Source organism: Dreissena polymorpha, chromosome 1 (assembly GCF_020536995.1).
Source record: "Dreissena polymorpha isolate Duluth1 chromosome 1, UMN_Dpol_1.0, whole genome shotgun sequence".
NCBI classification, from domain to species: Eukaryota; Metazoa; Mollusca; class Bivalvia; order Myida; family Dreissenidae; genus Dreissena; species Dreissena polymorpha.
In genome coordinates, this window is record NC_068355.1 from 135,007,984 (window position 1) to 135,033,146 (window position 25,163).

Genomic DNA, 25,163 nt, shown 5'->3' on the forward strand with positions numbered 1-25,163 from the left:
ATAAATAATCACTGCAGAAGACCGTTCTGAGAATATGCAAATATTCTCTCAGTAATACAGCATATTAAAGGTAACTTCAATCCAATCAAACAGTTTGCTGATTATGAAGATGTATATGCTGAGGTTTCCAGTAATATTTTGTAAAGTTCCCTTCAAAAAATTACTTTTCACATACTTTGCAAAACTGGCCGAGACTCAGAGACGAATTTATGAGCACAAGTAAAGAATTGTTGTCCTCTTTCAAGACGTCACATTACTCTGAATTGGAACATCTTCTTTCTACTGTTAATTTTCATTCAAAAGAAGGCACTGTTTCAATAACTAACACTCAATTGTTGCTGAGAATTTAACCAGATGGCCACACATGGCCGTCCATAACGGACGGACAATTCGATGGCTAAAATAACTCTACATGGAATAATATACATACACAGATAAACTCTATATAAACATGACATGTATCGGCAAATGTCAATGAAGAAGAAATATACTTGTGTTTGGATAATAAGTCTTGTCCAAAATCGTATAACAAATTATACATAAAATTAAATATCATTCACTCAAAATCATACAATAAAAACCAAACGGTTACAACATTACAAACACCTGTTTTGAGATTATATCTTTCATTATAATAAAAAAATCAAGGTATGTAGCGATAACCTGTTCTTCAACCGTCGGAGTGCGTTTCACTTCATTATTTACAATATTAGTTGTGTAACTTGACAAATAATTGTACAATTGGAGTTTACACTGACCACGTCCCCGTGGATCATACGTACAATAGAACACAATACGTATATTAACATCCAAATGAACATGTTTGGATCTACAAGGAAACTAGCTTCATGTTTGGCAAACATTACTGTGAGGCCTCTTCAAATATAGCTCAAATATTGCCCCTTGGGTCAAAACTGACATCCCGGAGTTTACATGGTTTATATGAACTTCAAGGAAAAAATAATTATTATCTGTCTATCTTTAAAACTTTACTCAGGTTAGAGATCTGGAGACATCCTAATATGCATGCAGTTGTGGAGCCTCTATTTATGGATAACTGTCAACGCAATTTGCGAAACACTAATACATTAATATGCATGTGAATGACTTAATGTCAAGTACACCGCATTTCCAAAACGAACACTTGTCATAAAATACATGATTATAGAGATATAGATTTATTCATAAAGTATTTGCGCGATACCGTACACACAATTTTCCGATGCATGTCCGTGTAAATGTGTTTGACCAACTAGTGACGAAAAAACACATTACCGTCGCTTTTGTATTGTATGTCATTTTTTTCAAATAATTTCCTGTATTCCAGCTGTTGGTACCAATTTGAAAAATAAACCTTGACATCTCGATTGAGATTCAAGAACTTTATTTCCAAGCACATTTCTGCAAACTGACAAAAACAACAACAGATGATTCAAGATTTTTTGGTAATGATTAGAATAATGCAGGAGGGTTGTCCATTAAATTCATTCACAATGTCTGATCATATTTCAATATAAACAAAACTAAAAAGTCTTATAGGAAATATAAATCGCATCACCATAACACATTTTAACAGTAAACACAATCGTACATCTATTTGATATTTGATATATATATATATATATATATATATATTTATATATATATATATATATATATATATATATTTATTTATTTATTTATTTATTTATTTATTTATTTATATATATACAGATCTAGTTTATATATATATATATATAGTTTCACTGCAAGCTTTTATATTTGAAGACTATTTATAACATATGATGATATGTTATTTTGTATGTTATATGTGCTTACCTTCTTAAAGAGTATGCCCTATTGTTAATAATACATGATATATGTACACAAAATAATTTACATGTATTTATATTTCAAAATTAAATATATTATCATATGCCATACATAGTGGCATCGGATGAATTAATACTGTTTTGTTTGCTTTATCTCTTTCCCACTCAAAAGTAAAGTGAAAATGGCTATGTGCAAACAGCATAAAGCCACAACAGTCTAAAGGTAACTCGCAGTCTGTTCAGGTTTATGCTGTTCGCCGCTCGTTAGAATCTTAGGGTTGAAAATTGAGCAATTAAAACTTGTCAAAATATGTATTGAACTGGTTAAGGGTTATGCTATGCTAAAACAGAAACGGCATTTTGGTGACTCCTCTAATTTCTGTTTTTAAAGTAATACAACAAGGCTTTGACAGTATTGCACGTGAAGGCCACAATAATGAAAATTAACAAAGCAATATCATTTTATTAATTACCAAGCGATATGTCTCTTATGAATATTGGTTATGCATATAACCGTCACACTGTTTTTGATGTGTACACAAGTTCTAATTATTTTTATTTCTGCGAAGAGGAAAATCAGAGGAGACTTCACGTTTCCTCCATCCGTCATGTCCGTCCAATAATTATGAAACCGGTATACACATTATATACCATGATCATCTAATGAGTGGTCAATTATCTGTTAACGTTGACAAAAACATCTTAATTTTGAAACATTACAAGTGTATGGATACAGGATTATATAAAGGCAATGCCCATTTTTAATCGATAGTGGCTTTCAACTACGTGAAATATTGCCAAAGTCTTGTTTCTTATGTTTGTTTCGATAAATTGCATTATTTTCAGAAATTCTATGGAATTAAAATTCACCTACCATTTGATTTCTGCAGCAATCAAAGGGCACGCAAAATATTCATATAAAGTTTTGTATATTTAGTAAGTTTCATGATCATTTTGTATGTTCTGATTAAATTATTTGTTCGGACGGAAGAATGGGTGAACAGAATAAGGGAATAAAACCCGACAAAAGGCACACATATAGCCTAATTTGTATACCCAATGCATAATCATATTGTATATAGTTTTTGTGTGAGCATACTATTTAGTTTTGAACTTTTTTGGGTACATGGATCTGACATTTGACCGCTATTGAAAACTGGAATGCTTTGCATGGTCTTAATAAGCATGTCACGTTACCTCCATGATTCCTTTCTTTTTTTCTGAGACAATTTTATAGGAAATGTACATATCTATGTACTTTTCCTCTGATTTCAATTTGCGAACAGACAGACAGATGGATGGATGAAAAGAGAAGGCATCGTCATTTGAAAAGCCTCAACCTGAATGTGTTTCTATCTTTTGTACTTTTTGGGGTATTACAATTTGAACTTTTCTTCTATTATTAGTAACAGCGACCTGACCTTTTACCTCCAGCGACCTGACCTTTTACCTCTGCTAAAAGTGGTGGTGCATAATCATCATAATTCTCTACATAATAATAACAAGTTTCATGCAGTCAACTCTAGCACTTTCTGAGAACTCGAAGGATTAAATTTATCTGACGAATATTTTGACGGCTGACGGACGAACGGAGGATAAACCTATGATTCACTCCTTTGAAACCGGGCGTGAACTTATAATGTATATTCCAATAAATCAGATAACACAACTTACAATAAACTGACATATATTAAATTATTATTATTATATTTTTTATTACTATTATTAACAACGAACCTCGTTCGCTTGAACCTTTCCGATGCACGTCTTCTGTAGTAATTCAGTATTTTGCGTTAGCTTTAAACAAAAACAAAATAATGGCAGTACACTAAAACAAAATATACAATAACAATAATATCGTTGTTTCTATTAAATTCTAATTGATGAAGACGGTATATATAAGAGAGAAATTTCATTTGCTTAATGGGAAAACAATTGATTCAGATGTATAAATACGACAAGAATATCTTAATGTGAATTGGTTTAAAAAAATAAAACACAATTACATGCATGAACATCATTAAATGTGAACTTCGAAGAATTCATGCAACAATGCTCTTGTCGCATAACTCGGAAATAAATTAGTCACTGCGCTAAACAAATGTGTCTTTCACACAATTGTGCCTTGTAGATCTACATATCTAATTGAAGACATATTTCAGTTTTATTCCAATTGCTTGATAGATGTAGAAGTAGTTTGCTCCATGAGCTTAGAATAATTTATTCGGACAGACAAACCGCCTACGTCCGGCAAACCAATTGACAGCTTGACTCCAACATAACCACTAACTTCGTTTGCTGTGTATAATAAAAGATAATGCATATTCTATGTTTTTACCATTTTACAATTCTATGTCTCATATAAACAACAGCAGTAATCATGTTAGTTTTGCGCGAGTCATATACTTACTTAATTTAAGTTGATATATACAATTTCACATCACAGTCACCACTGATATTGCTTTGTATTGAGTAGCTTAGACTAAGTTTTTTTTCATATCTTGGTATTCGAATCATATTAAATACAATAAGAGGACAACAACATGCGTTTTCGCCATGTATAATTATAATATGTCTGTGATTGTTTAATTACGTGTATGTTGCATTCTTGATGAAAGGCCGAGTCGTAATTCCTAAACCACCATCCTACTGGTTTGTTCTCCTCGATGTTGCTAACAAGACGAGATTGGAATCGCAGCAGTCGCTTCGAGTTCCACGCGAACAACATTTCCGTAAGGTCATTAATTTCTTCGACGTCCCGTTCCTTTGGCCTAGTATTGATCTCTATACACATTGTAGCAGCGATCATATCGCAATCTTTGTCGCTTGGCATAGTGCTCGAAATGCGTTCTGCCATAATATAAATGCATTATAAGGTCGTAAAAACACTATGCCTTTGATTCGTCGTATTAATCGATGGCTCTGCAAAACAAAAATACAAACCATTATCAATTTAGAGCAATATTCGTAAATTTCAGAAACTGCGATTGATTGCGAGGAGTAGTTCATATTATTTTTCATGCATACAATAGGAAATAATCTCATATATAAACAGAGTGTTAAAAGATAATACATGATTAGCGTATTCATGTATAAACAAAGTCTCAACCATAAATTTGGAAGTCAACGCGCGTTTCAATTTAGCGAAGTCGCCTTTGAATTCTTCTGGAAACACGCCAGTGACTGTAAGTTCCAAACAACCTGACCACGCCAGCGTGAATTCAAATTTCACTGGATGTTTGTAGTTGAAACATAAAAGTATATCGTTTTTATTAATGTCGTGTAATTTCTGATGCAGCAAAGTGCCTATCAAGCTGTTGTTATTGATGTGCGTGTTTATATAAATGAGCAAGTCTCCAACAGTAATAAAATCGCCGTTATGCAGATTACCACATTTACAGTAAAGATCTTTGCATTTTCCTCCATTAGCTCGTGAGTTGAATGCCTGCATAACATATTTCAGAAACTGACTTCCGTCTATAGATGCATGCGCTTCTTTGCTAGGTCCGGTAGCATTTAACTGAATTAGCTTTAGAGACAAATTTTCAGAATCACTTACTCTGGATGACAACAATCAAGAAAGACAATCACTATGTTCAATGTTTCAGTTTGTGCTTGGCAGTTTTCAATTGTTGTTCCGAGGTAATCAATTGTGAAAAATTGAAGTTATAATTATAGTTATTTTACAAGCATGCGTATGCTTACTGTCGTTTAAAACATTATTTTACACTATTAAAAAAGTCCAATAAAGACTCTACACAATTGTTGCAATTCATTTTATGCAAAGTGATCTTAATTAATGCACACGCTGGTTTATTAAAGAATGGCAAAATAATTGGTTCTTTTGTCGCATAGAAAGATTGATTATAAAGTTATCAAAGTAAATATAATAATAAATACTAATTAAATATTATATTATATATCAATAGACTAAATTCTGTAAACATTTGTAGCGTAGGGCTATACTTAAACTTTATAACTATGGTAAAACACAACCAAGTCAGTTCTCAATGCTAATTTTTTTTGTGCTCACACGGGTACCCGAAAATACCCGAAACCGCGGGTCAAAAAAATACCCGCGATTCCGGCTCAAAGTTTTCGCAAACGGTACCGGGTCGGGTCAAATTTATTTTCAAAAAAACGGCGTAAAATCAACTCTGCCGTTTTGTTCTGGCCGTTTTGAAATGTGCCGTTCTGACTTTCCATCTCGCTTCCGGAATAAATAATATAATTTGCGTGGTTTCAAATCTCGTGTTTCAAAGCTCATATTTGTAATTATAAGTATTTTGTCAATCTTTGTGTACTGATTACCAAGTGAATAAAGAGGAATGAAAACTTTTGACGCGGTAATGGGTTAGATTCGCCAGTATGGGCGTATTTCAGGTTTAATTCCGAAAACGAAAAGGGCATTATGATAACCGACAAAGGCATGACTGTTTGTAAATATTGTAAAGTTGAACTTGTGTACAAAACTCGTTCTACTGTCGAGGTGGTGAAGCTACCTATCCAGGCGTTTTTCCAGTTAAGATTCTGATGATAACAACAACACTCCGAAGCTCTCCGGTGTGATGTCACAACAAACGGCACTTACTGAACTGTTTGGGGATATATTTTCTGAACGTTGTTTTAGTGTTCCTAATTCTGATGAAGTATCAACTGAACTGAATGGTTACCAAGCTGAACAAAGTATCAAATTGGACAAAAATCCACTTCAATGGTGGAATTCCAACAAGGAGAAATACCTACAATTAGCACACATCGCCAAGAAGTATTTAATTACTCCAGCAACTTCAGTTGCCAGTAATCGCATGTTCTCCACACCTGGTTACATTGTGTCTGCGCAAAGATCCTGCATGAAAAGTGATAATATTGATATGTTGCTGTTTTTGAAAAAGAACTTGGTGATTTGACTTGTATAAAATTGTTTACGCTAAAGTTTTGTTATAATTTAAATTAATTAAGACAGTATTTACTTTCCCCAGTTTTCTAGTCATTTTCCATCTTATATACTTCTTATTTAAGTCTTGATATGGTAAGATAAGATCTTGTTTACAGTTTGATACATCAAGTTACATTTGTTCACAATTATTGTAACACAGTTATGAAGGATTTGTTTTTAAGCAGTCTACATGTATATTGCGCATTTTAGCCTTTAGATTTTGTGTGCCTAATTTAAAGAAAATAAAACTACATATCGAAATAAGATAGACATCTATTCCCATTATCTCTTATATTCTTTATTTGCTCTAGTCATTTTGATTCTAATAGATACACCTACATTCTTATAGAGAAAGCACATCATAGCAGTGTTTTTTGCTTAAAAGGGTTATTTCGACTCATTTGCAGTTTATTTTCTGAACTTTGTCTTTATGTATCCAGTAATCGACGTTTTATCACTCATAGTTTATAATTAATTCATGTATTACTATAAAGAATATGGTAGTTCTACATAAAGAATACTTTTTTGTGAAGTAATTTAGTCTTATTTCACAACGGTTATTTGTTAAAATAAAATGTATATGATATGTTCATCCTTAAAGAAAATAAATGTTCTATTGTAGTTAACAAAAACAATATTGATTTTTTTTTAATACCCGACCCGACCCGAAATTACCGGTACTTTGAAATTTTTACCCGCCGACCCGGACCGAAGCAATTTTTTGACCCGTGGGAGCCCTACTAACTTTATTTAATATCAAGTTCTATTAATTTACAATCTTAAGTTATTAATAATTTCAAAAGACTCAAAAAAAGCTGCTCGGGCAGGAATTTTGCTGGTCGAGCAGAATCTAGATACTGCTCGAGCAGCAAATATGCTGCTCAAGCAGTAATTTGCTGCTCGAGCAGCATTTAAATGCTGCTCGAGCAGCATTTTTTTCTGCTGCAGCAGAAGTTAAAGTTTCGACCCCTTTGGTGCGCCATAGAGCCACGTGATTAAGTGGGCGGAGCGATCATCGTCCAGGCGTCATGTCAATTGAACATGAAAGACCTAAAAGATCAGATAGGTGGGGCAGTGTACCTTATAATTATGTCCAATTAATTAATAAAATGATACATGTAAAAGGATAACAGGCTGGTGTTAGGAGGGAGGATAGGTTTTTGGTATGTTATTTTATAAGTCTTTTGAAATTATTAATAACTTAAGATTGTAAATTAATAGAACTTGATATTAAATAAAATTAGTAGGGCTCCCACGGCTCAAAAAAATGCTTCGGTCCGGGTCGGCGGGTCAAAATTTCAAAGTACCGGTAATTTCGGGTCGGGTCGGGTATTAAAAAAAAAATCAATATTGTTTTTGTTAACTACAATAGAACATTTATTTTCTTTAAGGATGAACATATCAGATACATTTTATTTTAACAAATAACCGTTGTGAAATAAGACTAAATTACTTCACAAAAAAATGTTCTTTATGTAGAACTACCATATTCTTTATAGTAATACATGAATTTATTATATACTATGAGTGATAAAACGTCGATTACTAGATACATAAAGACAAAGTTCAGAAAATAAACTGCAAATGAGTTGAAATAACCCTTTTAAGCAAAAAACACTGCTATGATGTGCTTTCTCTATAAGAATGTAGGTGTATCTATTAGAATCAAAATGACTAGAGCAAATAAAGAATATAAGAGATCATGGGAATAGATGTCTATCTTATTTCGATATGTAGTATTATTTTCTTTAAATTAGGCACACAAAATCTAAAGGCTAAAATGCGCAATATACATGTAGACTGCTTAAAAACAAATCCTTCATAACTGTGTTACAATAATTGTGAACAAATGTAACTTGATGTATCAAACTGTAAACAAGATCTTATCTCACCATATCAAGACTTAAATAAGAAGTATATAAGATGGAAAATGACTAGAAAACTGAGGAAAGTAAATACTGTTCTAATTAATTTAAATTATAACAAAACTTTAGCGTAAACAATTTTATACAAGTCAAATCACCAAGTTCTTTTTCAAAAACAGCAACATATTAATATTATCACTTTTCATGCAGGATCTTTGCGCAGACACAATGTAACCAGGTGTGGAGAACACGCGCTCACTGGCAACTGAAGTTGCTGGAGTAATTAAATACTTCTTGGCGATGTGCGCTAATTGTGGGTATTTCTCCTTGTTGGAATTCCACCATTGAAGTGGATTTTTGTCCAATTTGATACTTTGTTCAGCTTGGTAACCATTCAGTTCAGTTTATACTTCATCAGAATTAGGAACACTAAAACAACGTTCAGAAAATATATCCCCAAACAGTTCAGTAAGTGCAGTTTGTTGTTACATCACACCGGAGAGCTTCGGAGTGTTGTTGTTATCATCAGAATCTTAACTGGAAAAACGCCTGGACAGGTAGCTTCACCACCTCGACAGTAGAACGAGTTTTGTACACAAGTTCAACTTTACAATATTTACAAACAGTCATGCCTTTGTCGATTACCATAATGCCCTTTTCGTTTTCGGAATTAAACCCGAAATACGCCCATAATGGCGAATCTAACCCATTACCGCGTCAATAGTTTTCATTCCTCTTTATTCACTTGGTTATCAGTACACAAAGATTGACAAAATACTTATAATTACAAATATGAGCTTTGAAACACGAGATTTGAAACCACGAAATTATATTATTTATTCCGGAAGCGAGATGGAAAGTCAGAACGGCACATTTCAAAACGGCCAGAACAAAACGGCAGAGTTGATTTTACGCCGTTCTTTTGAAAAAAAATCTGACCCGACCCGGTACCGTTTGCGAAAACTATGAGCCGGAATCGCGGGTATTTTTTTGACCCGCGGTTTCGGGTATTTTCGGGTACCCGTGTGAGCACTAATCCAAACTCTTCAGAGTTCTAGCGACTAAAACTGACAACATGTACTATGGATCATATCATCAATGGTATCATTTTAAAGTGCAGACTGAGTTTTAAGGCTGACCTTCTTTTCATTTTGATATTCCTTTAAATAATGAAATTGTCCAAGTTTTCATTTGTCCTGTTTTTCAAATATTTGCATTCAGTCGCTTTGATTTTCCGCAAAAACATTTCATATTTTGCATGACCAAAGCTAAAAAAGGGTGCATTGCATCATATCATAACTTATATTATTTTAAAGTGCTAATTGTAATTTATTAAGTCCCATATTTTCATTGTGATATTCCTTTGCAAACGAAATTTACACCAGATATTATTTTCCCCATTTTGGGGGTGCACGCTTTAAGCCAAGAAATGTTTCTATCCAAACTCTTCAGAGTTCTAGCGACTAAAACTGACAACATGTACTATGGATCATATCATCAATGGTATCATTTTAAAGTGCAGACCGAGTTTTAAGGCTGCCCTTCTTTTCATTTTGATATTCCTTTAAATAATGAAATTATTCAAGTTTTCATTTGTCCTGTTTTTCAGGTATTTGCATTCAGTCGTTTTGATTTTCCGCAAAAACCTTGCATATTTTGCATGACCAAAAGCTAAAAAGGGTGCATTGCATCATATCATAACTTATATTTTTTTAAAGTGCTAATTGTAATTTAATAAGTCCCATATTTTCATTGTGATATTCCTTTGCATAAGAAATTTACAACAGATTTTATTTTCCCCATTTTGTGGATGCACGCTTTAAGCCCAAAATCCGCAAAAACCTTGCATTTTTGCGTGAACAAAGATAAAAAAAGGGTGCATTGCATTATATCATAACTTATATTTTTTTAAAGTGCTAATTGTATATTATATAGTCCCACATTTTCATTGTTATATTTCTTTGCATAAGAAAATAACACCAGATTGTATTTACCCCATTTTGCAGGTGCATTCGTTAAGTCAAAAATTGTTTCAATCCAAACTCTTCATAGTTTAGCGACTAAAACTGAAAAAATGTAATATTGATCATATCATCAATATTATCATTTTAAAGTGCAGACTGAATTTTACGGCTGCCCATATTTTCATTTTGATATTCCTCTAAGTAAAGAAATTACACGCGTTTTAATTTGACCTGTTTTTCAGATATTTGCATTCAGCCGTTTCGATTTTCCACAAAATTGCATATTTTGAGTGACCAAAGCTAAAAAAAGGTGCATTGCTTCATATAATAAATGATATTTGTCTAAAATGCTGATTGTACTTTATTTAGCTCCACAGTTTCATTGTGATATTTCTTTGCTTAATAAAGTTACACCATATTTTATACACCCCATTTTGAAGGTGCATGTTTTAATCCAAAATAGTTGTACCTACTAAAACTTAAAACATATACTATGGCCTATAACAAAAACTTTATTATTTTACATTCCAGATTGAAATAGAGTTTTATGGCTGCCCATATTTTCATTGTGATATTCTTTTAAATAATGGAATTGTGCAATTTTTAATTGACCCAGTTTTTCAGACATTTTCATTCAGCCTTTTTGCTTCTCTGCAACAAAACTTGAAGACTGTGTTAAAATTGCTTATTTTAAAATAAGTATATCCCAATATGATTGAAATTATACAAAAATGAATAAAAAAATAAATTTGTTATAAAGAAATGGACTCATGCTGGCAATTCGAGGAGAACGATTATGGGAAAATTTTAATTTGAAGCATTTTGATGACAGATGACCAAGTTTATGGCTAGTATTGAATGGAATTAAAGCTCAAATTCAACCTATGCATGTTAATTACAATAACGTAATTTAAGTATAATATGAATATGTCAAATGCCTCATTAGTATTGATTTCAAAAACAATAAAACTTAGCTGAAATAAAAATTATCTGGATTAAATTTAAGTGCACACAGAGATGGATTCCTTTCCTCCTTTTTTAACTTTCCCTAATATCCATAAAACCACCCAAGAAAGACGTCAACTTGACACCAGTTACTAATATTTTGTAAAATTCCATACAGAACTGCCAATTTTGTCATCTAGTTTATGGCTATATGGGTTTTAAAATGTGTTATCAGTGGAGATATCTCAAATTTATTATGGCAGAAACAGTATGGTAACAGATAAGAGATAAGAGTTGAAGAATGTGCTTAATTAAAGAGTGCTTCAGTTTTATAAGTTAAGGAAGGTTTTAATTAATTGATCATTTAATATATGATTTAATTTATAAATTTAGTTTTGATACAAGAGTCATTTAATAATTAATATAAGAATTTAATAATTTAATATTAATCCGGTGATCAAGGAATATTAAAGCTAAGAATTTAATTTTAAACAGGTGCTTGTTGATCAATTTATAATATAGGAAGGTAATTTAATAAGGTGTCTTAGCTCAGGTAATATTTAATACCACACAATACCTGGTAATGAGACAAAATTTTGTCTTATTACCAAGTATTGTGTGTTGTAAATGGTGAATTGGTTGTTTATTGTCTTTGGTGTTCATTTGCTGAAATATAAAATGAATTTATAAAAATTAGGCTGTTTCTATTACACAAAAGGGAATTATGTATTATGGAAGTGTTTTTAGGTTACAATGTAACATTCATGTAACACGCATAAATACTATGTTAAAGGTAACTGGCTTTTGGGGACATCAACTTCAGTAGTCAGTTCTATCTTATGGAGAAATTGCCATTATTACAATATGCAGTAACAAGTCATTTGAACAGCCTGAATGTTGTCAGGTAGCTGATAGAAAGAAAAAGAATTCACCTATGCAACATTTTTAAATGCATGCTTATTTTATAATCATATGATTTGGTGTTCATCTGATATGCTCATTTGTATTTTCAGTTTCGCTATGCCCAGTCGGGAGCAACTCAGTTATAGGGTACAGAAGCAGCACAAGTGATCTTGACATTTATTTGGATAATCATCCCCAACAGCACTTGACGATGGTGTCCTGCTCGATGAGGATGAATCCATAACTGAGAACTGAGGATGAAACTTCTCTCAACACCGCATTGTATGAATCCAAAGCAACTAAGTGTGGTTCGTCATCGTCCAAAAACAGATTCAGACTCAGCTGCCGTTGGAGACTGTCAAGTTGAGATCACTGACTGTGCCTATCAGGGTTGAGTGTTAATACTGAACGAAGTGATCCAAAGCCACATATTGTCAATACGCAAGCAAGAGACATGGACATGCTCTGTTTCATTCAGATCAAAGCAATGGCAAAACATTTAAGTATGAAAGTATGTGTTAATGAAGCAGGACACACTACTGTGTACGTTCAAGGTTAGGATGTTGCCCAGGACCGTTTTTTTGTGGAACAAAATTTCTAGTGATTATCTTTTTGCCCTTTAGCTCACCTGAGAATAATGTTCTATTGGTGAGCTTTAGTGATCGCCTTTTGTCCGTCGTGTGGTGCGTGTTGTGCGTGTTGTGCGGCGTCAACATTTGCCTTGTTCACACTCTAGAGGCCACATTAATTGTCCAATCTTAAACCGGAACCATTTTTTAACTTGTCCAAGATATCATTGGGACAAATGTTCTGACCAAATTTCATTATTGTCCGTCATCATGAAACTTGGTCAGAAGATATGGCCCAATGATATCTTGGGCAAGTTCAAAATTGGTTCCAGTTGGTTGAAAAACATTGGCACAAGGGGGTGGGGCATTTTTATTTATATGGCTATATATGGCTATTAAAAAAACTTTTTAACGCTCTAAAGGCCACATTTATTGTCCCGTCTGCATGAAACTTGGTGAAACAATGTGTCCCAATGATATCTCGGACAAGTTTGAAAATGGTCCGGTCGGTTTAAAAACATGGCCAGGCGGCGGAGCATTTTTCCTTATATGGCTATGGTAAAAACATGTCAACACTCTTAGTCAGATTTATAGTCCAATTTCCATGATGAAAAATTCTTATGTGATTATGATTTTTCTTCAGAAACATTAATACCCTGCCTCATACGATAATGGCTCTTATGCTTACATGTTTGTTGCCTGCATAACTGCAGAATATTAGCCGTTTTCTTCCAATATGTTATTTGTAATATCAACAACTTGCTTAATATGTGTTATGATTTATAAATTGCTTAATTTTTGTTATGACAGGTGTATTGATATTTGTTCATGAATTATGAAGTTTTGATGAAATATCATTAAACTGTAAAAACTATGTTCATGCATTCTTTTATTGCACAGACAAAATTGTTACTAGTTACAGAGGTTTATGAAGAGACTGTATCACATAAATGGTTGCATAGACTCCTCTGTAGAAGCCGGGACACACTTAATCATAATGTACATGGGAGGACATACTTTTCAAGTTTAGATGATGCTTTTTTACAACACACGGAATCCATAATATGTTCTTTTAATTAACTTTTGCATTCTGGGCACTCATACACAACTGACTGAGTAATGTCCTGAACAAATTCACTACCACAATGTTCATCATAATCGGTATACCTAGAAGTTAATCCAGATTTAAATCATCGTCATCCCATGACACAAAATCCGTCTAAGACATGGTGTTAATATCGGAGAATGGCAGAGTATACGGGTCTGAAGATTTCTACATGTATACATATACTCAATGTGGTAATGTTATAATTGGTAAAATCGTGCATTGAATTAAGCGATAATTAAAGAGAACAATGAACACAAACAGTCGATTAGAGCAGACCAAGAATAGATGCTCCCCTTAAGAAGACAAATTTGTTAAGAGCTTTATTTAAATTTTACTACAGGTAAATGGCATTCGGATTTATCAAATTTAAACACTGTAATTAAAATGAAAAACCAAATCTAATTAAAACAACCAATTATTAGTTGTTTGTCGTAAGATTCTGATCGCTTTTTAATTTGAATGTATCGTATTTCAAAGGCCATTTTTAAATACCGGTAATCAGGGTTTTTTCAAACTGGAGGCGAATTAAATCGCTAAATACAACAATGCGGCATGTGATTTATTTTAATTGACACATTACAATTGTGTGATAATACCGCATACATTCTCATTTTAATAATACATAACAGTTTATTTCTTTCAAATCGCACAAACTGAAACGCGAAAGCGTGTTTTAGAAATGTTGATAAGCGTGTTAACTACCGTGGCAACCGACAAACAGTTGTGCGCTTATCTCGCCGAAACCCACGACGTGCGAGAGTTTGCCGATATTTGGCGAGCTGCTTATCTCTGTTATCTACGTCTCTGGTGACACCACATGTCTGCACATGTGTAGATACCGTTATTAAGAAAAGATATCACGTGTCACCTTCTAATAACATGTATAATGGCAATAAAGTGCATTACTATCAGAGTAATAAAACACAGCATGAATTAGGCTTCATGCTGGGTTTTATTTCTCTTAAAGTAATGCAGATGAACATTGCTTCTATTATTCACCTAGTAACTATTATGTGATGATCAGATCGATAACATAACCTATTTAAATCTGCTAGTTTATTCGATTAAAAGATTTTGTAATTGCCTTTGACAGTGTTGACGTTCAGTTGTTCGTGGGGACGACCGCATGCATTTATACATCTCTTACACTTCTCAAGATCTCTTTTCGGCTTTGAAACGATATAAATTTAATGCCACCAACTAATCTTTCAGGATATCGATTGTCCGAGTTACATAATCCCCATTGAAACCGTTTAACCATTTTTACTCTACTTTTTTTTAAAGAGGAAAACAAAAGAAACTCGTTGAAATAAAAGTGAACCTAGACATAGCTTGTCTAGGAAAATGGCGGACAGACATAGCTTGTCTAGGAAAATGGCGGACAGTTCGTTGCTAACTAACGCGCCCGATTGATCGATCGCTGATTGGTAGATCAATTCTTAGATAAAAATTTATTTGACAGGCGGCGACATGTCAATTATGATTGTCAGTATGTAGACACCGCTCCCAAGCTATATTCGTCCGTATGTTACGTACGACTACAACTCGCGACGTGTTTTATCGTGCAGTTCCATCATGGCCTTCATATCTGAATGCCAATCTAAACAATACTCCGTCATTGGTGTATTTATCTTACGACTGAATATATTTTCATGCACCCCGATGCCAGATTTTATCTTTGTCTGATCAATATTGGTTTTAGAGAGAATTTGCCAAATGAGTTTCTTATTGTTTATACTTTAAATGTTTACAGAATTTAGTCTATTAATACATAATATAATATTTATTTAGTATTTATTATTATATTTACTTTGATAACTTTATAATCAATCTTGCTATGCGACACATTGAAATTATAAACAATAAGAAACTCATTTGGCAAATTCTCTCTTTAACCAATATTGAACAGACACAGATAAAATCTGGCATCTGTTACATGTTTCCGTATGATGCCAGATGTCCAGTTCATGCATCTCGGCCTATATTATGCTTACCCCAAGACATGATAGGACACTAATGTTAGGAGGTACGATAGGTTTTCGTATTTAAGTCTTTTGAAATTATTAATAAATTAAGATTGTAAATTATTAGAACTTTATATCAAATAAACTTAGCATTGTGAATTGACTTAGTTGTGTCTTATCATTAGGGATGGCAAAATTTTTCGAATATTCGATTGAATGGTCAGCATTCGAATAATAAAAACGATATTCGCATATTCGCATTTTTTTCTAAACGTAATTTCACCAATATTTAATGACCTGCGAACCGCTTACTAAAAAGCAACCGAAATCACCTGGGAGTAACATGTTTGACGTGACGTTCTTCGTGTCAAACTGATAACGCGGCCCGTATCAGTGTTGATTGCGCAATGCAATATACACCCTCTAAGAAAGGCCCCGACTGTTGTTTGCCAATGGGGTGCCAATTAACGGTTTCAATTGACCGGCGAATAATAAAGTTTTGTGATCACAGTATGTACAGCCATTTAAATGTGTGAATTACTCAAATCGCGCAATGCAATATACTTACTATAAGAAAGGGCCCGAACTGTTGTTTGTCAATTAGGTACCAATTAAGGGCTTCAATTTACTGGCAAATAAAAATTTAGTTTTTGTGATCACAGTTTTAACAGACATTTAAATATGTGAATTACTCAAAAGTAACAGATGATATAAATTAAACAATCATCAAGGAATCATAATTCAAATCTGAAAATGCCACCAGCCCTTTCTGCAGTATAGAATACTTTACACGGCCTACACGGCCTGTAGATAAGAAGACCGCAACGTGTAATGTGTGTAAACTTAGTTTTGTCTGCTACAAATCTGTGGAATCATTAAAAAAAAAAAAATTCTATGACACGATGTTTTTCATTCTATTTGTGCCCGATCACAGTATCGGTCATAGTATTAGTCGACAGCGATACAATTATTCGATAGCAACGTTAATAAACAGCCTCGTATTTAGCAAACGGATATAACTTACAAACCAATGGAAATTAACACATAACAAGGAAAAATCAATCCAGCCGTTTTATGCGAATATTCGAATATTCGATTGAATGAATTTGCGAACATTCGAATACCGATATTGGTATTCGATGCCATCCCTACTTATCATACTTATAAAGTTACACTTTTTATTATAGGACCAATCGTTATTATATAAGATATAAATATTAATTGTTTAGATTATGAAACTGTTTAGAATATAAAAGCACATTTCTTTAAGTCGGTTTCGTTGTCCGCAAACAAATGAGTTAACGTTTACGTATAAGCATACTTGATGATGTAAAATCCGATCCTAATGAAAAGACAGTTCCGCGCGGCTTAGAGGACTGGGAAAGTCATGTAAAATATCGAATATATATATATATATATATATATATATATATATATATATATATATATATATATATATATTATAAACAACTGGTAGCATGATGAATTGCAGATAATTGGTCAGTAGTCCACATTTTAACTTACTTTTTTGACCTGTTAATTCTTGTCAGCTCAATTCAATAGTGAAAAATGCATCAAAGCAATTCAATAACTTAAGGTAGCTCCTGTAATGATTTCCCGCGATTTATTTTACGATCATTGCCAATCTTCAATAATCGGTTATTTCCGAGAGATGAATTTTATTTTTTCTAAAATTCGATATATGTTTACGTACTTCCTTTATAATACAGTATTTTCACAATAAATATTAACTTTGATCCAAATATCATTTGAAAAATACGATTTGGCGATTTCTTCAAAGATCGCTGAGCCTTTTTAACTGTTTACTTTTTTATATCTAATTTAAGCCTTAATATATGTGAAGTTGTCGTGGCCTAGTGGTTAGGTCGATCGATTAGTAATCATTGGGATCTTCCCGCGCATGTTCGAATCCTGCCGACATCGCATACTTTTTGCGGCGCGTTTTATTTCTTATCTAACGTAATTTGATTTAATATAGAATATAATCTATGTTTATTGTTAAATATGTTGCAATATGTATGCACATTCTCCAATTATTAAAATTAAAACAACTTTATGGCTAAATCGGGTGATTTACTATACGAATCATGCATGTTGCTTTTTTATTTATTTTTCCAAAGAGTAAATGGTAAATCTCTCTATTTCTTGGTATTTTTGCTGTATATAGTGTATCTATAAAAAAAACTAAGTTCAAAATATTACTTAAATGATAACTATTTTTAATTTTATGACAATTTGTTTTTAACCAACCCAGTTAGTACTTGGCTGAAACCACTTACATTTCATGGCAATCTTCCATAGATAACAAGTTATAAAAAATTAATGTCTGTAAATAAAGTCTTATTTCATCTTGTTTAAACTTTAAACACCTTTAGTGCATCTGTTCACACCAACTGCATGCCCATATTTGGAAATCTGGATGAATTATGGAACTTGAATATACCCCAGGGAAGCAAATAAACTGGACAAAAGCCGAACGTGGGGTGGTTTTGAAAAAATTCAGTATATTTTTTTAAAAAGCATGGAAAGCCTACCTAAAAATTTGCATGTAGTTTAGTAAAATGATGCTGATGAAAAAAATAATACATTATATTATATTTGGAAAGGTGCCCATTACGGGTGCGCTACCTTAAAAGAGGTTATTTAGTAAGCATCTTGATTTTTACGATGAAGTTTTGAAAGAATGCAATTAATGTCGTTTTGCTTTAGAGTTCGAAATCCGTTGTCTTTACATTGTGTATTTTATGTTTCGGGGTTGATGAAGAGTTTTGTTCCGTTATAGAAAGCCACAAGGGTTAGTTTATTGACTTGTATATAGCTTTGTGCGATATTGTTAAGATGTGTTCATAATAAAATAGTATAAACTCGAGTTGTTATGGTATCTGATACTGCGTATGTACATGTATACCAAAGTTTGAGTTGTCCTTTCGAATAGAAGCTGTATTGTGTAAGAACTTTTTCTTGTTATGACATCCCTACGTAGGTTGTGTTACTTTAAGAGGTCAGCTACCACCATTTGTAGATCGCCGAAATATCAGATGGTTACCAACAAAACATGAGTGAAATTTCAATTTAATATCTGTAGTTGTTACAGGTATATATACTTGTTGAACGCAAACCTTAATCTACATTTGATGTTGCAAGCAAACCTTTAACGGACTTTTTTAGATATGCAAATAAGGACATACACTTACAACATGAAGGCCTGAAAGGCCCAAAGTCGCTCACCTGAAATAACAAGATATGATTGGGACAAATCTTCTGACCAAGTTTCATGAACATCGGAAAATAAATGTGGCCTCTAGAGTGTTAACACACGGTTTAACTATAGCCATATAAGAAAAAATGTCCCGCCCCCTGGCAGCCATGTTTTTCAACCAACCGGCATCATTTTTGAACTCATTCAAGATATTATTGGGATGAATCTTCTGACCAAGTTTCATGAAGATAGGACAGTAAATGTGGCCTCTAGAGTGTTAACACAATTTTACAATAGCCATATAAGGAAAAATGCCCCGCTCAATGGAGCCATGTTTTTGAAGCAAACATAATTATTTTTTAATTTATCCAAGATATCATTGGGACAAATCTTCTTACCAAGTTTCATGATGATCGGAAAATAAATGTGGTCTCTAGAGTGTTAACAAGGTTTTACTATAGCCATATAAAAAAAATGCCCCGCCCCCGTGGTGGCAATGTTTTTAACCAACCGTCATCATTTTTAAACTCGTCCAATATATTATTCGGATGAATCTTCTGACCGAGTTTCATGAAGATCGGACTATAAATGTGGCCTCTAGAGTGTTAACAAGAATTTACTATAGCCATATAAGGGAAAATGCCCCGCCCCTTGGCAGCCATGTTTTTCCAGCAAACGCTACCATTTTCAAAGTCATCCAAGATATCATTAGGACAAATCTTCTGACCAAGTTTCATGAAGATCGGACAATAAATGTGGCCTCTTGAGTGTTAACAAGATTTTACTGTATAGCCATATAGGGAAAAATGCCCCGCCCCTTGGCAGCCATGTTTTTCCAGCAAAGGTTACCATTTTTTAACTCGTCTAATATATCATTGGGACAAATCATCTGAACAAGTTTCATGAAGATTGGAAAATAAATGTGGCCTCTATATTGTTAATAAGGTTTTACTATAGCCATATACGGAAAAATGCCCCGCCTCCTGGCGGCCATGTTTTTCAACCAACCGGCATCATTTTCGAACTCGTTTAAGATATTATTAGGATGAATCTTCTGACTAAGTTTCATGAAGATTTGACAATAAATGTGGTCTCTAGAGTGTTAACAATATTGTACTATAGCTATGTATAGCCATATAAGAAAAAATGTCCGCCCCTTGGCAGCCATGTTTTTCAAGCAAACGTAACCATTTTTGAACTCATCCAAGTTATCATTTAGACGAATCTTCTGACCAAATTTCATGAAGATTGGAAATAAATGTGGCCTCTAGAGAGTTAACAAGTCAAATGTTGACGGCGCACGACGGACAACAGGCGATCACAAAATCTCACCATGAGCACGTTGTGCTCAGGTGAGCTAAAAAGCAGGTCCTGATTACCGGTCTTGGTCAGTGAATGTGCATACAGACATTGAATACAATGTTAAGTTTAATTTTATCAGTTGCAGATTTAAATATTTCAAGTAGTTGCACACAAGCGTTGAACGGAAATCGCTTAAAAAATATAATTATAAAATGAATAAAAGACATTGTAATAGGCGAACATCAAATGTATAATTATGTGAATGATGCATATGCTCTATATGTAATTAGCAGTTTATTATTTAGACATATTTTTAGATATGCATATGAGGACATACACTTAAAAAAAGCAGGTTCTGATTACCGGTCTTGGTCAGTGAATGTGCATAAAGACACTGAACACAAATGTTAAGTTTTATTTTATCAGTTGCAGATTAAAATATTTCAAGTAGTTGCACACAGGCATTGAACGGTAATCGCTTTAAAAAATATAATTATAAAATGGATAAAAAGACATTGTAATAGGCAAACATCAAATGTATAATTATTGTATAATTATGTGAATTATGCTTATGCTCTATTTGTAATTAGCAGTGTATTATTTGGACCGTTAAGACTCATAGTTTTTAATTTAAGTATCCAAAATTATCCTTTGCATAAACGGTCTATATTGTTTCAACAACATCAATAGGTACGAAAAAGTAATCAGATAAAGTGCAATAATTGTGAGTAGATCCAAAATGAGTACAGTTTTTGATATCAAACTATCGCTTTTCATTCTGCGGGATACATTTTGATTAGTTTGCCCGACATTGATACTACTGATGAAAGCTATGGCCGAAACATGTTTAACATTATAAAAAAATAATCATTAATAAACAAAAGTAACGTGTTTGTATGGACTATTTTATTTAATTATAAAAAAAGGCAAAGTCTGCTTAATTGCTGGTCAGAGTTGATTGCTCTTAGTACCTGATCTCACCCAATGACCGCTAACACAACGTGTGAAGTTTCAGTTGAAGAACTTGAGCTGAAAATAAGCCGTGGAAACCTGAACCAATGTTCGCAGTACAAAAAGAGGTCACATGTAGGTCACATTTACCTTATCCCGAGCATACAGCATATGCCGACGCAAACATTTGAGTTAACAGTATAGCTCGGACTTTTCGGTGCATAATCGAGCTACAGACTTTACAGAGAATGTGAATAATAAGATTTACATGTGTGAATAATGATAAAAAAATCACACACATGCGAATAATGCAATAATATCCACAAAAACTATAAATCTGTCTACGAGTAACTATACATGTCCAATACATCGTTAAAGATAGAATAATTGCAGACGAAAACCGTATTTATTGTACTAACTCCAAACACAAACATAGAAATAACATAAATAAATCAAATTGGAACATTTTTCAAAGCACATGATCATTTTATCAACATGTAAACACTTGTATTTTCAAATCAAGTTTTAATGCAAGAATGTGGAAATGTTACTAACATGCAAGTATAAATTAAAAAAAGGTTTCAAACCTATTCCAAATTCATATTTACTTTATCATTTATGCTAACTGAAACGTTCTTTACTGGTTTATATCAATTATATTGATGTTTTGAACTACTCAATAACATTCATTTAATAGCAAAATATGTGTACATGGTAAATAATAAAAAGAAAATCTAATAAAATTTAAAGACTTATTTACATAAAGAATCCTTATAGAAACTACTTCTGAACTTTCATTTAAATATGCGTATTACGGAATACACATGCAATACAGTATACACGATTGTATACATATATATTCATAGACGAACATTTCTATGGATGATTATCAGTTCAACATTTTGGGATGCTTCCCAATAAACTACGCCAAGCAAATGTAATGAGAAAAGGAACTAACAAAATCGATTAAAAGCTCAAACTAAAGGACAGTATATGACATTTAAACTGTGCGCAAAAAACAACAACAATACAAAGATATGTCGATAACGATGGAAATGATAAATATCGAAGTTATAGGATAATACAAATATTATTAAGGTAGCACTTGTACTTCATCATAAATGTAGTTACATTTTTTCAAAACTGAACGTTTTACATACCCCATGGGGTTTATATGACACAATTGAAGTATTTCGATCCCTATATAAATTAACACTACCATAATCCGCTCGGGCATTATGCAAAACTTCGCTCTATAATGAAGCTCTATTTGAAGGTTTTTAAATTTCCTTCAAACAGTGACTTCCGAATGCGTTAAAAGCAGAGTATCCAAGGAATACGCATGTGTCTAAATTTTAACGAAGCTACCAACATTTAAACGACTTACGACAAGTATTTGCTGAGTATCAGCACCACAACATTGCAAACATTGTATAATTATTCGAGTTGTATATAATAGTAGATAATCACTGCACAAGACCGTTCTGAGAATATGAAATATTCTCTCAGCAATACAGCATATAAAAGGTAACTTCAATCCAATCAAACATTTTGCTGAGTATGAAGATGTATAGGCTGAGGTTTCCTGTAATATTTGTAAAGTTTTCTTCAAAAATTTACTTAACACTTACTTTGCAAAACTACAATGGCCGAGACTGAGAGAGTGTTTAGGAGACCAAGTTTAGAATTGTTGTTCTCTTTCAAAATTGAACAAGACGTCACATTACTCTGTAGTGGAACATCTTTCTACTGTTAATTGTTATACAAAAGTAAGCACTGTTTCAATAACTTACACTTAATTGTTGCTGAGAAATTGAACAAATGGCCACACATGGCCGTCCATAACGGACGGACAATGCGGTGGCTAAAATACCTCTACATGGAATAATATACCTACACAGATAAACTCCATATAAACATGACATTTATCGTCAAATGTCAATGAAGAAGAAATATACTCGAGTTAAGATAATAAGACTTGTCCAAAAATCATATTAAACATTACGTTAAATATCATTAACTAAACATCATACAAGAAATACCAAACGGTTACAACATTACAAACACCTGCTTTGAAATTTTATTTTTCATGATAATCAATAATCAAGGTATGTAGCGATAACCTGTTTTTCAACCGAGTGCGTTTCACTTCATTCATTACACTATTAGTTTTGTTACTTTTCAAAAAATCTATTTGCCTCAAAAACCCAAACAATTTAAAAATATTTCTCCTGAACACAATTAGCCCACAACTTTGATATGTGGTTCATAACATCTAAAGTAATCTACATAATTGAACAACCCATACTCTCTTGGAAATTACACTGACCACGGCCCCGTGGATCACACGTACAATAGACCACTATACGTATATAAGTATCCAAATGGACATATTTGAATATACATGAAAACTAGCTTCATTGTTGGCCTAAATTATTTTAAGGCCTCTTCAAAGATAGCTCAAATATTGCCCCTTGGGTCAAAACTGACATCCCGGGGTTCACATGATTTATATATACTTCAAGGAAACTTTACTCAGGTTAGAGATCTTGAGAAATATTAATATGCATGCAGTTGTGGAGCCTCTATTTATGGATAACTTCCAACGCAATTTGCGAAACACTAATACATTAACATACATGTGAATGACTTAATATCAAGTGCACTGCATTTCCAAAACGAACAATTGTCATAAAATACATGATTATAGAGATATAGATTTATTCACAAAGTATTTGCGCGATACCGTGCACACAATTTTCCGATGCATTTCCATGTCAATGTGTTTGACCAAGTATTGACGACAAAACACATTACCGTCGCTTTTGTATTTTATGTCATTTTTTCAACTCGTTTCCTGTATTCCGGCTGTTGGTACCAAATTGAAATAACAAACCTTGACATCCGGAGTGAGATTCAAGAACTTTATTTCCAAACACATTCCTGCAAACTGTAAAACAAACAACAGATGGTTCAAGATTATCGGATAATGGTTAGAATAATGCACGAGGGTCGTCCATTAAATTCATTCACCAAAGTCTGATCACCAAAGTCTGATCAGATTTCAATATAAACCAAACTAAAAAGTTTTATAGGAAATATAAAACGCATCACCATAGCAAACTTTAACAGTAAACACAATTACACATCTATTTGATATATACATATATATTTATTTATTTTATATATACAGATCTAGTTTCACTGCAAGCTTTTATAGTTGAAGAATATTTATAACATATGACAATATGTTATTTTGTATGTTATATGTGCTTACCTTCTTAAATAGTATGCCCTATTGTTAATAATACATGATATATGTTAACAAAATAATTTACATGTATTTATACTTCAAAATCAAGTATATTATCATATGCCATACAAAGTTGCATCGGATGAATTAATGCTGTTTTGTTTGCTTTATCTCTTTTAAACTCAGAAGTAACGTGAAAATGGCTATGTGCAAACAGCATAAAACCAGAACAGTCTGAAAGTAACTCGCAGTCTGTTCAGGTTTATGCTGTTCGCTCCTCGTTAGTTTCTTAGGGTTGAAAATTGAGCAATTAAAACTTGAATCTAGTAACATAGGTCATTAGGTAAATTTAACTTTTTGAGGGACTAC

At 32.9% G+C, this 25,163-nt stretch overlaps 1 protein-coding gene and 1 long non-coding RNA gene across 4 annotated transcripts in view; one reads left to right on the top strand and one right to left on the bottom strand.

The window, feature by feature from the left end:
• The first annotated feature begins 877 nt into the window (after nt 1-877).
• LOC127850910 (uncharacterized) lies at nt 878-24,335 on the top strand. Its single transcript, XR_008035560.1, has 2 exons — nt 878-997; nt 24,081-24,335. It is a non-coding gene; the product is annotated as an uncharacterized LOC127850910 (long non-coding RNA).
• Nucleotides 20,992-25,163, bottom strand: part of LOC127850872 (uncharacterized) — a 43,723-nt gene continuing 39,551 nt past the window's right edge. For all 3 annotated transcript variants that reach the window (XM_052384264.1, XM_052384255.1, XM_052384272.1), the window contains one exon: nt 20,992-24,491. In XM_052384264.1, the coding sequence (XP_052240224.1) occupies nt 24,387-24,491 (105 nt within the window). In that variant the 3' untranslated portion in view covers nt 20,992-24,386. The remainder of the gene's footprint in view (nt 24,492-25,163) is intronic.